Here is a 15,729-nt window from a genome sequence, read left to right as displayed (position 1 = left end):
CCGGCCCATCGGGATTCGTCGTGGGGTTGGGGGGGGGGGGGGGGGGGGGAACACTTTACAACTGTACAAGCAAAATTGTACATTGGGATATTGACAACCATACTAGGTAATTTACTGTACATTGGATGAGGTTGGGTTAGGACATTTACAGGGGCCAGTTTCGAATTGCAGTCTCCCGTAGGTGTTCCTTGAGAGTGGTTTTGAAAGTAGTGATTCACATTCCTTTACAGCTTTGGGTAGGGCGTTCCACATTGATGTGGCATAATTGCGAAACGTGTTTAGTCCCTTGTTTGAGCCGAATCTGGGTTTAACATGATTTGTGGAGCTCCCTCTGGTGTTGTGATTGTGGTATTCACTGACCTTTGGGAAGTATTTTGACATGTACATGGGTACCTTGGTGCACTGTAGTGTATCTTGTAGACCAGGCCCATTGCAAGTTGCTGTACTCTGTCGTCTACTCTAAGCCATCCTAGTTTGTCAAAGTGGGCAGGGGTGAGGTGGGTTCTAGGAGTCAGGTCAAGTAGTAGTCTGACCAGTTTGTTTTGAGATGTTTGTAATTTTGTTTTTTTAGCGCCTTTGAGGTGCTTTGGTACCATGAGGTGCAAGCATAGTCGTAGTACCCTTGAATGAGTGCTCCTGCCAGAGTCTTCAGGGCATTCTTGTTTACCAGTGAGGAGATCCGGTACAAGAATCGAGTTCGTTGGTTGACTTTTTTTATTACATTGGATGCCATTTTGTCACAGGAAAGATTTGCCTCTAGGATGGAGCCCAGGTAGGTAATTTCTTCTTTCCTTGTGACAATATTGTCACCCACTGTAACTGAGAAGCCGTCGGTCTTGCTGAGTTTGTTATTTGAACCGAAGAGAATGGACTCTGTTTTGCCCATGTGTAATGATAGTTTGTTATCAGCGAGCCATATGCAGATTTTGCCTAGTTCCGAGCTGAGGGTTTTTTCAACCTGTAACTTGTTCTTGTCAGAGACCAGCAGGGCTGAGTCGTCCGCAAACAGGAACAAGTTGCAGTCACAAGCTGACGACATGTCATTTGCATAAATTAGGAACAGTAGCGGTCTTAGTATGCTTCCTTGTGGAACACCACAGCTCGCTGTGAGGGGGGGGGGGGGGGGTAGGGTACCGTTTACCTCCACCATCTGTTCTCTCCCCTTCAGGTAGGATTGCATCCAGCTCACTGATAGACTATCAAAACCAATTGCTTTTAGCTTGTCAAACAGAATGGTGTGATTGACAGTGTCGAAGGCCTTTTGTAGGTCCAGCATGACCATGCCGCAGTACTGCTACAACTGCTAAGAGGATGCAGACCAGAAAAAGGCTTTCGTCGTGTGTCCCAAAATGATAGTGTTATAACTTATTATAAGATAAGATATAATAATAATAATAATAATAATAATAATAATAATAATAATAATAATAATAATAATAATAATAATAATAATAATAATAATAATATATTATAGTATGTCTTGTATGTCATAAGTGTCTTGATGAATTGAAATGGAGGACCCTTATGTAAACAAGACGAAAGTATTTTTCTGGTCTTCATCCTCTTAGCAGTTGTTAGTATTGAGCTGTACACTGTATTGTATTGTACCCATTCTGCAATCTGTTAATAAAGTTTCCAATCAATCAATCAATCAATCAATCAATCAATCAATAATGAAATCATCCACTGCAATAATTTCTACACAGGCAAGCATGTGACTCGTCGGGGTCCTGCGTCAGGATGTGATAGGTCTGGATTTCATTACTGTGCAGTCTCCTTCAGCTCGCCCTCCAACCGGTGAAGCCTGCGTCGGCCGTGCGGTGTGAGAAACATCTGAATTTAAGTCACTTTAGTTTACCGCTAGCCCAATCTTTTAACGGTAAGAAAAACATAGTTCGCCATGCCGTTGTGGACATAATGTTATTCTATAATATACAGGTGTGAAATGTGAATAGTGGGCCATGTTTTTCCGCACCGGCGTTTGGAAAGCGAGCTAACATTAAGCTAACGTTACACATGCTGCAGCAACTGACACATGTCAAGATAACAAGCAAGCTAACTAGAATACTAACACTTGCTAACAGCTTTCGTGCCATGGGCATGAGGAAAGAAACGTGTTCGCTAAGTTACACTATAAGAATCATAACGATGATTCAAGAGTTTCCACGTGTATGTTATGTTTTAGCTAAGTTAAGGTTGGCCTAACGTTAACCAACTGGAGTTGCTTGTGAAGGGTGGCTACTGGCTAGTTAACGAACAAGTCAATTTAGTTGGGACTGACATTGGTGGGGGTCATGTCTTGCCTGATTGTTCCAGCTAACTGATTGATTAGGTAACCTTTAATAGCAGGGTAGCCACTAGCCATTGGGTAACTTGACATGTGTCAAAATGGCTTCCCTTACTCTGTTAACCTTGCCCACCTGTTGTCTGACATTTACATTGTTGTTGTTGTATGCCAGCAGCCAACTGCATGCCAAATTACATGCGTTGATGAGTAAAACCTTCAGTAGACCTAGTTTAGTCTCTACAGCCCCAGAATCGACTAGGCGTCATAAAACTGATGCTGATCCCACATCATCATCATCATCATCATCATCATCATCATCATCATCATCATCTTATTTATTCGTACATGGAATTACCACAGTCCAACAGTACATATTCATATAATTCACCAAAAATACCATGGCCGAAAGGAACATCAGAAGGAAGCAAACTAAACGGCTTCATTATAAAACCAATGTTTGTCTACACATCTCTAAAGTGAGTTGTGACGGGTAGCTACAGACCACATCATATGCAACTACCAACTAGTTGGTTGAGTGACATGTCAAACGTGCTGATGCTGCAAGGACATGTATGCTAGCCAGCTGTGACAACATCCAGGCAGCAAAATGTTGCCCCCAGGAGTTGGTTACTTATCCCCATGTCCCAGGAGTTATCCCCATGTGACCCAAGCGAACATTCTAGGTGACTGCATTGCTAAATGTATTTTTGCTATTTGAGTGTAAGCTGAACACAAGGAAACTACAAGTAGGCTAGCATATATATTCTACAAACTCGAGATCAAAACCCCCATTGGTTAAAGTCAAGATTCATTCAATCTTTATTTCATCTTGAAAGGTAATTGAGAGCTGGCTCTAACGTACAATGACGTCAAGAGGAACAATACATTAATACAAAAATGGAAAAGTAAATAAATTAAACTGTTAATTGACTGCTCCTTCACCAAAACATAAGTAAAACTGTACTACTACCAGCTTCAGGGGTGCTGACCACAAGAAGTATGAAGCACGTTTTTGGTCATTCCTGCCCGAGGTGTAACAAGAAATTCTGGGCATTTGTACACATGCTGTGTCTCTGTGCCCCCTCCCATCCACGTCTCATATGCATTGCACACACCTCCAGACAATCCCAAGAAATTAGGTGACTTAACTATTATACAATACTAGAAACAAATGACCGTATTGTTACCACACCTTCAAAATGTTTAACTTCTTAAAAGTCCAATTCTACTCGAGCCTCGATAGTCTGCACTGGAAAATCCATCTTTTTAGAACTCTTAAAATTAAGACTTTCTGAGCTCCCTCTCCCAACTTGGGGCCCAGGGTTGACACCCTCCACCCCTACGCCCCTGATCCTGCCATTGATTGTAAGATGGTGCTTTATAAGCAGACATTCTGGAGGCCTTAATAATTGCATGCCCCACACTTGAGGTCATCACTGAATGAGGCTTGTGGCACAGTTGTCTGTTTAAGATTACTTAACAACCATGCAGAGCAAGTTGCAGATATGCTGACTACTTATCAAACCCACTCGGATAATCAGCATCTACCTGTGTTTGGAGCTGATATTGGCCTCTGGCCTGCTGTTGCACCCCTAATGTTGGGGTATTTTATATATATATATATATATATATATATATATATATATATATATATATATATATATATATGACTGAGCCCACAACCAGGGGCATAGATATGGCTTCACCACACTGCTTACAGTATAATTGCATGGATCCCCATAATTCGGGTGCCGCATGTCGGGGTAGTACCAACCATACTAGAACTGGTACCACTTGGTCCAACCATACTTGTGGTCTGCGCATAACCATACTGAATTGTTTTTGCTTTACATGCAATTGCGTATACATCCGTATTAGGACTCCATGTTGTGATTCAAAATGGATGTTTGGCTCCGGATCAATACTTTGAACTTTCATTCTTTGTCATTTCCTTCACTCTGCAGGTAGAATGGCTGTGCCTCCCTCATATGCTGATCTGGGCAAGTCTGCCAAGGACATCTTCAACAAAGGCTATGGTATGGCCTCTTCCATTTTAGATCAAAACACCATAGTGGTAATGAAGTGCAGCCTTGTTGAACCCAAACCAAGTTTTATAGATGGTTCTGTTACCAAATGTCATGGATAGGTAGGTTTAATACTAACTAAACGATTCTATCTTCAGGATTTGGCCTGGTGAAGCTCGATGTCAAGACAAAGTCATGCAGTGGAGTGGTAGGATTACTTCTCTTTCTGTGTTTTGAGGATGGCAGAATGGCTTTCACTGTATAAATGCTAATGGCCTTGAACTTCTGTCTGTGAGTGAATCCACAGTTTTGATGGTTACAGCCCAGCCAAAACATAACAAATAATAATTGCACTTGGATAAACTTCATTTTCACATTTATTTTGTCATTACAAGCCAATACACTTTGCACAAACTGTCTTTAATACACAGCTGTTAAAAAAAAAAAACATGCCTTCCTTTAGTGTTTTGGAACTGATCCATGTCCTGTGAATAAAACATGAAATGCATGAATAAGGTATATACATAGCCTAATTTGAATCACATTTGTTCAGAGTGCATCCACTGTACAGTACTGAATATTTATGTTGAGCATGCTACCCCGCCCCCTCCTATTCATGAAGCTGCTGTGCACCTTTCTTGAACCTTCTCGTTGTCTCTACTTTAGGAATTCAAAACGGCTGGTTCCTCCAACACTGACACTAGCAAGATCGTGGGCAGCCTGGAAACCAAATACAAGAGATCAGAGTACGGCCTGACCTTCACTGAGAAATGGAACACTGACAACACCCTGGGAACAGAGATCACCATTGAAGACAAGGTATGAAAATTCAGGATGTATTGGATATGAACCTGATACCAGACTGGAAAAGGGTATTGATATTGGTGAACCAGGAGTCATATGTAATATGTTAGAAACCATAGCAAAGTCGTGACTTTCTTAATTGTGTCACATAGAAGCGTGTTACATCCCTGTAATGAAGAAACATTTAGTCCAATATCTTGATAGTTTGTCCATTTCATGAATTTTGGGCAATTATTCGAGTTACGATTTTGGCTTCCCACGATCATGAAAACAAGATAATCGAGAATTATTATTGTGCTGTATGCCGTGTTGCTCTCATTTTGTCTTGTGTTGTAAATGCAGCGCACCCTTCCTTCACAGCAGTGCGCTCCACCCCAAGCGGTAGTTTCAGCTCGTGTTGAGAGGGAGGAGGGAGGGGAGCCATGGCGCGTTTCTCCATTTATTTTGAAAACTTCTTTCGTAACTTATAGAAGGGTAACAGAAGGGTAGCCTTTGGTCGAGAAGAAAGTTAAAACTAATTCCGTCGTCATATGATCTCAAATCAATGGGTAATCGTGTTTAACACTTTGGTTGCCTAAGGTTAAATTAATGATATACCATAGATTGCCAGCGCTATTTGTCTATGGAGAAAGTCCCCTTCTTTGCAGGGCTATAACTTTTTAAATTCTATTGCTACATTGCCATTATTAGGGCCCATTCAAAGTCCTATATGTATTGTTCATTGTGTAGCAACGTTAAACTTTTTCATTCACATATTCATAGTAAAGTATGGTCTAATGTATAAGTATGTTTTCATCTCTTTCTGCAGCTTTCTCCAGAACGTGATATATAGCCCCAAATGCATTATATTGATGATGAAATACAGTTTGATGGCAATCAGCGCGATATAAAAAATTCCAACTAGACGTACTTCTAGAAGTTACTACACGTCATCTGATGTTGACCGGATGGGCGAGGGGGCGTTTATAATTCCGTGGGCAGCGTTATACCAATCATCTAATGTGGGTCAAATGTTGATAATATCAGTTATTATCGAAGACGGTAACGTTACACGCTGAAACTCACCCCAGTATCCGCGCGCCGTTGGGCGATCATCGTCGAGTAGAAATTTTATCATTATGGGATATATTATTACCCGGTCCATCTCCAGCTTGTATAATGGTATATACGTCCAAATCATGTTGTTTATCGAGTTATTGGCAATCGATCGCTATGTAGTGTGACGAGCTAGAGTGCCGGAACCTATCCCGAGTGGCCGGAAGCAATACGGACATCTAGCACAACCTCTACTGCGCTTCCTGTTAAGCGGTTGCGCGATCGGCCACCAGATGGCGCTCCTGAACCGCCAGAGAGCTCAGTGGGTCCTGCTGGTGTATCTCAGGCCAGCGGAGGGACATTATGAATCCGATCGCAGATTTTTGAAATATTGATATAAAGACGACGTACAGCGTCCCCCGGCAACTTTAGCATGGCCAGCAAAGACGTCTAAAGACGGCTCCCGGCAGTCAAAGTGTTAATAATCAGGATTTCAATATCGATCAAATAATTGTGGTGATAATAATTAATCGAGCAGTGACTCCAAACAAGTGTTCAAAGTCTATGCTGTTCAATAAGGCATAAAAGAAAATATTGTTTGGTTCCTGTTGGTTGTCAGTTAAGGCCATGGGTAGGTAGGGAATTTATTTTTAATTACATTTTTTCCCATGGCGACTATGGATAGGGAATTTCTTTATTTAATAAAAAATTTCACAACAACATGGATGCATGTACTCTGCCAGCATGTTTAATATCCATAATACTAAATGTTTGACTATTATGAAACTTAAAAAAAATATATATATATATCTGTATTTTTTTTACTCAAAATAAATTGGGTCGCACCTAAGGTCGGCAACCGGAACCAAACCATTATTTTTGTTAGGCCCAGTTGTGCAGTGGTGGTAAGACGGGGTCCTAGTGATTGCATGCGCGCACACAAATGCGTTCACAATTGTCACTGGACTCGTTGCGCCGTGCGCCAAGTACCCGGCCGGCACTTATCACCTAGACTTTACATAATAATAGGATACCGATAGCATAACAACGAGAAGAGCCAAAACAAAATACAAGCCCTGTACCAATTGGTGGGGGTTTGCTTGATCTGTGGTCCCGACTGGAAGGATGAGACATTAAGTTGTGCTTCAGTCTGAAGGAAACTGTCCTTCTGTAAACTAAGTTACATTGTTAATTTAGTTTGTATTTACTTTTCTAGTTTAAGTTAATTCAATTAAAGAAATTGTAACTACTATTACATTTAAAACATTGTTATGCATAATAATCATCTGTTCTGTGCGCAAGCGAGGGAACATGTATGCGCGGGAGCGTGTGTGCACGTGGCGTCTGGGCAGTTCCCATATTACGACTGCACCACTGGTTAGGCCTAATGCCAAGAGATTGGATCGATACTTTGTCAGATGATACTAACAAACGCTCAATCGGTATTATATTGTCATTTAGCTGACTCTTTTATCCAAAGCGACTTACAAGTTCTGTACGACAAGTCATCAGGAAGGGCACAACTCTTGATCAGCTGAGTAACAATGGAAACGGTTAACAGTGGAAACAATTTGCGGTCTGTGGCCGACAGCAGGGTATATCCCTGAACGGCCCGAATTCTCAATCTCAGGAGTTGCTCATGTTTCTAGTTTTATGAGAAATACACCACCATGAGGCCAGATGACTCAGAACTTTACAAGCCTCCTTGCTATTATAAGGCAAGCATATTTATCCAGTTTGGCGAATACATTCACAAGTCACAACGTCCTGTTTCCATGTTTTTTCCAAACATTTGATTAGATCTGGTCATATGGTTTGGCCCATCAATTATCTAAATGGCACATTTAAAAATGTCAATCCCACAGAGCAATTCCAATATGGCAGATTTCATAGGGCCTTATGTAAAAATAGTTGTCTAATATCTTTGAATATCAGTTTCACAACTACTATGCAGGGCTGTACAGTGCGATAAGGGCATCGCATATTGAGCCTAAATATAGCCTGTGCGAGTGGAAAATAATATTTGGGGGCACCCTTGCGAGTAGTGATTTCAACCCATTAATTCGCATTTCACTCCTAAATTAATCCATACAAATTGGATAAAATGTTTTTTTAAATTTGCCTACAACCAGGGCTGTACAGTACGACATAATGTCGCGGTGCTATGAAAAAATCCGTCTGCGATGAATGAATTTACTGCGTAGCCCCTGTGCGATAGCCTGTGTGAAAAAAAAATATTTGCGTGAAGTGAATCTGGGCCACGCTATTCTACTTGGTAGTTGTAGTCTATAGTGCGATTAAAGACCATGTCTGCATTAGGCTTGGGCGGTATACCAGGGTATTTTGAAATCCCGTCGGTATGATTTTCAATACCGTGATGTCACAGACTGTGCGTCAAATCACAGATGCGTTTCCTTCTATTACACTGACGTGGAGTTATACCAGGGACGGCATTGCTTGTAGTGCACAGCACGCGCCAGCAGAGGGCAGGGCAATCTGTCTTTCCCTCTCTCAGTCAGAGCTGAGCTGGTGACGTAACGCACGTGTTCCTGTCGGTCTTGCATGTGTGTGTTAATCTGCACGACAAATAGACTTATTCTTCTATAGAATGCGGTTATGGACCGGTGGCCGTTCGTTTATTAAGGTTGAATGGACCATGGGTCAACTTCCAGACATCTGATGATTGTGTATTCGGGTATCAACGTTTTTCTAAAGTTTTGAGAGTACGGATTCGTGTGTGAATGTGGACCCGGGAACACGTTGTTTGGGTAAGTCAGTTATGTTATGGTTAAGCGTATGGAAGATGACCGTATGAGGGTCCGGATATCTTTTCTTCGAATGCGGGACATTAATAATAAATAATATAATTGTCCGAGTTATGAATGCCGCGAGTGTATGTTTGGTAAACCTTTCCAGTTCGACTGTGTGTTTTGATTATCAGTTAATCGATCTAGATAAAATTGTGCGTCTGTATGTGTAGTTGTGTACTACTGTCGTGAGTTTATGTCACTTCATTGGTCTAATTTCAGCCTCCGTTATAAGTTCCGTATGACTCGTTTCATATCTGTGTCGAATGTGCGCGCTGTGCAGTCCGTTTACAACACGGGTCGCTAAGGAATTTAACGTGTGCTTGCTTATGTAGAAACTAGGGGTGCACCGATGTATCGGTCGGGTATCGGTATCGGCCGATAAGTGCCTTGTTGACTGCAATCGGCCGATAAGCTTGAATGTGCCGATGTCAGTAGCCGATAAATATCCATCAATTTGTGTAGCAAAAAAAAGTTCACTCGCGACCTCCACAACGGTCCCCAGTCCCCCACACATGCACACACAAGCTACTGCATCAAAGTTACTACTTATGATTAACAAGGCATTCGTTTTGTGGCATTAACGTTATATAGTTAGTGTTACACATGTTCAATAACATCAGCATATTATTTACCCGAACGTAGCAAGCCTGTGTTCATACTAGCTCAGTTCCTTCCGTTGCTCATAGAGCCCTGAGTTTTACCCATTCTGCAATCTGTTAACACTTTGGCTCCCATGGGTTAAATTCATTATCAACCGTAGGTTGCCGGCTCTATTTGTCTATAGAGAAAGTCCCCTTCTTTGCAGGGCTATAACTTTTTAAATTCTATTGCTACATTGCCATTATTAGGGCCCATTCAAAGTCCTATATGTATTGTTCATTGTGTAGCAACGTTAAACTTTTTCATTGTATAAGTATGTTTTCATCTCTTTCTGCAGCTTTCTCCAGAACGTGATCTATAGCCCCAAATACATTATATTGATGATGCAATACAGTTTTATGGCAATCAGCGCGATATAAAAAATTCCAACTAGACATACTTCTAGAAGTTACTACACGTCATCTGATGTTGACCGGATGGGCTAGGGGGCGTTTATAATTCCGTGGGCAGCATTATACCAATCATCTAATGTGGGTCAAATGTTGATAATAGCAGTTAGTATCGAAGACGGTAACTTTACACGCTAAAACTCACCCCAGTCTCCGCGCGCCGTTGGGCGATCATCGTAGAGTAGACATTTTATCATTATGGGATGTAGATTTACCCGGTCCATCTCCAGCTTGTATAATGGTATATACGTCCAAATCATGTTGTTTATCGAGTTATTGGCAATCGATCGCTATGTAGTGTGTCGAGATCGAGCCTCGGGACCTATAGCGAGTGCCCGGAAGTAATACGGGCGACCAGCACAACCTCTACGGCACTTCCTGTTAAGCGATTGCGCCGATCGGCCACCAGATGGCGCTCCTGAACCGCCAGAGAGCTCAGTGGGTCCTCCTGGTGGATCTCAGGCCAGCGGAGGGGACATATGAATCCGATCCCAGATTTTTGAAATATTGATATTAAAGACGCTGTAAAGCGTCTTCGGCAACTTGAGCATGGCCGGGAATGACGTGTTTAGGCGTTTCCCGGCACCTAAAGTGTTAATAAAGTTTTCAATCAGACATGTATAGAAAGGCTTTGTTTTATCATAACAATCGTTGCAGTAAAATCATTATGCCTCGTTTAAGTCATCCTGCGGAGCTAAAAGCTAAACGTCGGCCGCGCCGCCGTTGTTCTAGAAAACCTCTCTCGTCAAAATCAATGGCGGACAAAAGCGGAAGTAAAAAATGTATACGCGCTTGCCGATTGGTGGTAACAGCAGAGGCGGGTGCAAGCGGTGTGTGACGTAATTGGCAGAATCGACTGTCAATCAAAATTTCATTGGTTGAGACTCTGGTTGAGACAATAGTATCCAGCTGCAGCCCAGCTGGTAGACCATACTGGGAGAACTAGTATCTAGCTGCAGCCCTGCAGAACATACTGGGAGAGAGATAGTCCTATTTCTTGATGTTTCCTTTTTTTAAGTAAGTAAAGAGGCCTATGTTCATATCGGTGAGCACAATTTGTAACACAAATATACACTAGTTTCATAAAAAAAATAAAATATTTAAAAAATATTTTTTTGCCACAAATATCGGTATCGGCCGATTGTGTTAGTTGAACAATCGGTATCGGTGGCAAATTTTCATATCGGTGCATCCCTAGTAGAAACGATGCAAGATAACGAGACCTTTCATTATAACGTCTTGCAACTATGGTTATGACTAAGATATCAAGTACTTACTCCCGTAAAATCTTTATGTATGGTGATAACGAGTATATTGTTAACTTAGCTCCGCTCCGCCGAATGTGGCCTATTGCATCGTCAAAGAAGAACTTCAATAAGTTTAAGCCGCTAATTTAGCTCTGCAAGAAGAACGGAGCGGATATCAGTCCATCTTATGACAACCACGTCCGATGTGGAGAGACGATAAGAGACCATAGCCGATTAAATTAAGTCGGATCTGGCAGTGATGATTGACGGGGACACGGACACTTCTAACAAATAATGTGAAATTGTCTACGTTCGAATCATTATAATTTATAATCAGCTTGTTCGTTGACTTTCAATTTATAATTTATTTATAAATGGACAGCCAACGAACAAGCTGATCAGGCAACAGGAACTAGAGCACAGCCATGCATTAGGTGAGTAGCCCACTATTAGGACGTTTTTCAATACTTAAATACGGTCTACTTAAATTTCCCTCCAGGGATCAATAGTATCAACCTATCTATCTAATAACGAGACAATATGCAAATAAGATAATACTAATTGTCACGGTTCCCCATAGGAAAGTGGCTTGCAACTTACTGCTTGTAAAATCAGTTTATTTCTCGTTTTGCATAGTATTACATTCCTCTTCTATAAACAAAGTCCTACCGTAAGAGCGATGGCCTCATACGGGTCCATTAAACCTTTTTGATTAGAGTCTTTCCTTCGAGCTAAGTTGAACTGAACATTTCACTGTCCAAAGCGCAAACTTAAACAAGGTTGCGTCGCAACACGGTTTTCAAAATAAAGGTCACATATACAAATCCCGTAGTAGGCCTCTCAATTCTTATAAAAAGTCCCGGATATACACAAACATTAATTGGCATAGATCTCTATAAACTGCCCAACACATTGATCACTTTAGGCACACACTGAAACCACTATCATCACAAATATGAAGCAGGTAATTACTAGGGGTGGGGGGAAAAAATCAATACCTAGTAGTATCGCGATACTTTGCGGAGATTACGTTCGTCACCAACCCCGGAGACGCTAGGATTCGCCTGTTCGAATCCAGCTCACAGCTCCGGGGTTGTCACCAGCTTGGCTGGCCGTTCACACTAATACAATTGGCAGTATTAGAGGGTGGGAGAAGCTGGCGGGGTGGGTCCGGGTCGTTGTAAACAGCGACTCCTACAGTTTGGTCGGGGCGCCTGCTAAGCGCGGATAGGACCTGAGTGGGATAGTGTGATCCTTCCACACGCTACGCCCACTCAGTGAGAGTCCGCGCTGCCAGGTGAAAAGAAGCGGTTGATTGGCTGGACGTGTGTCGGAGGAAGCACGTGATAGCCTCCACTCTCCCAGACCGACTGTGGGGGGTAAGTGCGCAGCGACCAGGAAGGGGATTGGGAATTGGCATAACGACTAACATTGGGATGGGAGAAAATCGGAGGAAAAAGGAGGGGGAAAAAGATATAAAAAAAAAAAAAAATTTATGAGGATATCTGCACTGTATGCGCTCGGCTTAGGTAACATGTACGGTACTTTATATATAAATACAATTTTCAAGGCGCGACCCCCGAAATAACAGAGAGGCTTGGAGCCGGCTATACAGTTTCACTATTAATCAGGTTTTAATCTGTTTCGGACATAATCCATATGCATTGAATTGATTAACCTTTGGTTTATACCAGTGACTCATGTTCATCGTCAGATAACAGTGCTTGAACAGAAATGCATTTTCTCAAATGCATTAATGTGACGTCAACGGCTCATTCAATTGCTCAAATCCGTCAAACAGCGCATCTCATCAGACATTTTAATCCCAGTTACAATATCACAATAACGTGTGAGTGATGATACAATTCAACAATCCTCAGATTCCTCGTAATTCCTAATCCACAAAGGCCACAATCCACGCATAGACACTTCAATTTTATGCTTGAATGAAACACAATCCGGGCGCTCCGTTAAGCAAATCTACAGCGGAGAATATATGAAACTAATCGGAGCCGATAGGTTTCATTTAGGGCTGTCAGTTTATCGCGTTAATTAGATTAATTAATTACACAGCAAATTATCGCGTTATGAAAATGAACTCAAAATTACATTTTTTTTTTTTTTTTTTTATATATATATATTTTTTTGTATCTCATTCATTCCATGAGAATGTAGAATACACATTTACAGACTTTTTTTTAATATGGTCCATTTGCATGTTCTTGGTATCTGATTCTAGGGACATCTATGAATCTCAGGGAATGTATTCCCAGTGTCAGAAATACTGTGGGCTAGATCCACAAAGAATGGATTGCATGGTGCAAGTTGCACCCTTACTTACAATTCATTATGAATTGAAAATGGGGGACCCTGATGTAAACAAGACAAAAGTCTTTCTCTGGTCTGCATGCCCTTAACAATTGTGTGTATTGAGCCATACTGTATTGTACCCATTCTGCAATCTGTTAATAACATTTTCTTTCAATCAATCAATCTGCGCTGTGATTGATTGAATGAAAATTTAATTTTGATCAATTGTAATGAACCAAATGAGAATATCAATAATTTATTTTTTTTATCTTTGACCAGACCTGAAAAATCTAAGCAAATGAATAGATGGAAGATGATTAAACAGAAAGTTTTGTAGATACAGTACTGAATTCTGCCATCTGGACACATGCTATTTGAAATATGATTATAGAATATCAGGCATAAAATGGTTATGCGATTCAAATGATTAATTAGATTAATTAATTACAAATCCTGTAATTAATTAGATACATTTTTTTAATCGCCTGACGGCACTAGTTTCATTCATTAAAAATATCCCCGCGGGATTCACATTTGCAATGCGCCGTTATTAAAATAACCACATGCAGTGTGTATCGCCACTCCGAGCGCTGTATATGACGTGCATTATTTTATTTAGGACAAAGTAAATCTATAGGCTGAATATGATTTATTATCAGCATTTAGTTCTATTATTATACATTTCAAAAGCCCCCTCTAGGAAAACTAAGCACAAAAACATAATTTAGAATGGTATAATGCAGATCTACACTGTGGTAATTATTTCAGGAAGCGAGCTGGCACTTATTTGCGAGGGTGTGGCCATGGTTCATCCAGCTAACTGAACTTAACCCTGCTCCGGACCAGGTTCAAACTTTCTGATCTGTTACCATAGCGATTTAGAAAATCCGACTTCGGGGAACGGAAATGTCTGGCTTAAGTCAAGCTATGCTGAAAATTATCCAGCTAACTCAGTTAGCCAGGTACGGGGAATAGGGCCCCGGTCTGCATCCCCTTAACAATTGTGTGTATTGAGCCGTACTGTATTGTACCCATTCTGCAATCTGTTAAATAAAGTTTTCATTCATGTTTCAACTCACCACCCCCGCATCATATTGACAGTCTAGTCTGTCTTCAAACTTCCACTCCCCTCGAACTTTTGTTCCCTGCTGTATCGATACAGGAACGCCAAGTATCGAAATTAAAAAATATTACAAAAAATTAAATCTTTTTAAAAGGAAGTTTCATTGTGCATTTCAATACCTGTAATAGTACAGTAGTCCACGAACACATGTGCATTCAGTTAAGTTGGAATATGACTAATACAAACAGTTCAGTTTGTCAGGTACATGCAACACAGATTACAGTGTTTACATCTGTCTGCTTGAGAAAATACCATGTTCTGCAATAAAAATTATTGAAGTGAGATGAACAGACTGAACTTTATTTTATTAGATAAAACATGTTGACAAAGTTTTACTTTGCAGTTGAAAAAAGGTAATATATCGCAATATTAATATCGCAATACTCAGCATATCGCAATATATTTAGTATCGCAATACTATTGTATCGTGACTCAAGTATCGTGATAGTATCGTGAGGCCTCTGGTGATTCCCACCCCTAGTAATTACCCATACAAATAATAAACCTTTCATGGGGTTATTTACAATAATAATTTTTATTTCTAAAGCACTTTTCATTGTGAAACAAAGGTATGCAGAGTTTCTTGTACTCTGATTAATGCAATTGTGTGTGTTGTGATCATTCAAGGAGCACTACAAGCGCACACATAAAAGGACCACAGTAATGAGGCAGGAGGAACATATTTTTTTGCACTATAATGGTAAAATTATTAATTTAAAAAAGTGTGCCCCTAGTGAAAAAGCTTAGCGTACAGCCCTGCTATGACTAACGGATCAGGAGATACGCTAATTTGAAAATTTTACATTTGCGATGATGGTTGCATTAGAGGAAAGGTCATGGGGTTCAATCAGGGGAGGAAACTAACTTTTTGGCTTACCAGCCAACTGGCGAGTATCTGATTTTTTTTACCAGCCAAACAGATTTTTTACCAGACAAAAAAAATCGCTAATTGTGATAATTACTTCTTTGTATGTCAAGCCGTGTCAATGTTGTGTATGCATCTGGGTGCCTTTAAGACAGCACGGTGGTCTTACGACAGT

The 15,729-nt window shown here is 40.8% G+C and overlaps 1 protein-coding gene across 1 annotated transcript in view; it reads left to right on the top strand.

Moving 5' to 3' along the window:
- Positions 1-1,790: 1,790 nt before the first annotated feature.
- The window catches only part of LOC311234940 (non-selective voltage-gated ion channel VDAC2-like), a 48,866-nt gene continuing 34,927 nt past the window's right edge, over positions 1,791-15,729 (top strand). Inside the window, exons 1-4 of the mRNA XM_084322219.1 lie at positions 1,791-1,879; positions 4,252-4,323; positions 4,470-4,519; positions 4,978-5,130. Of these exons, the coding sequence (XP_084178345.1) occupies positions 4,257-4,323; positions 4,470-4,519; positions 4,978-5,130 (270 nt within the window). The 5' untranslated portion in view covers positions 1,791-1,879; positions 4,252-4,256. The remainder of the gene's footprint in view (positions 1,880-4,251; positions 4,324-4,469; positions 4,520-4,977; positions 5,131-15,729) is intronic.

The sequence above is a fragment of the Notolepis coatsorum genome, assembly GCF_963971535.1.
Source record: "Notolepis coatsorum genome assembly, chromosome: 9".
Classification (NCBI taxonomy): Eukaryota; Metazoa; Chordata; class Actinopteri; order Aulopiformes; family Paralepididae; genus Notolepis; species Notolepis coatsorum.
This window is presented reverse-complemented; position numbering and strand designations above follow the sequence as displayed.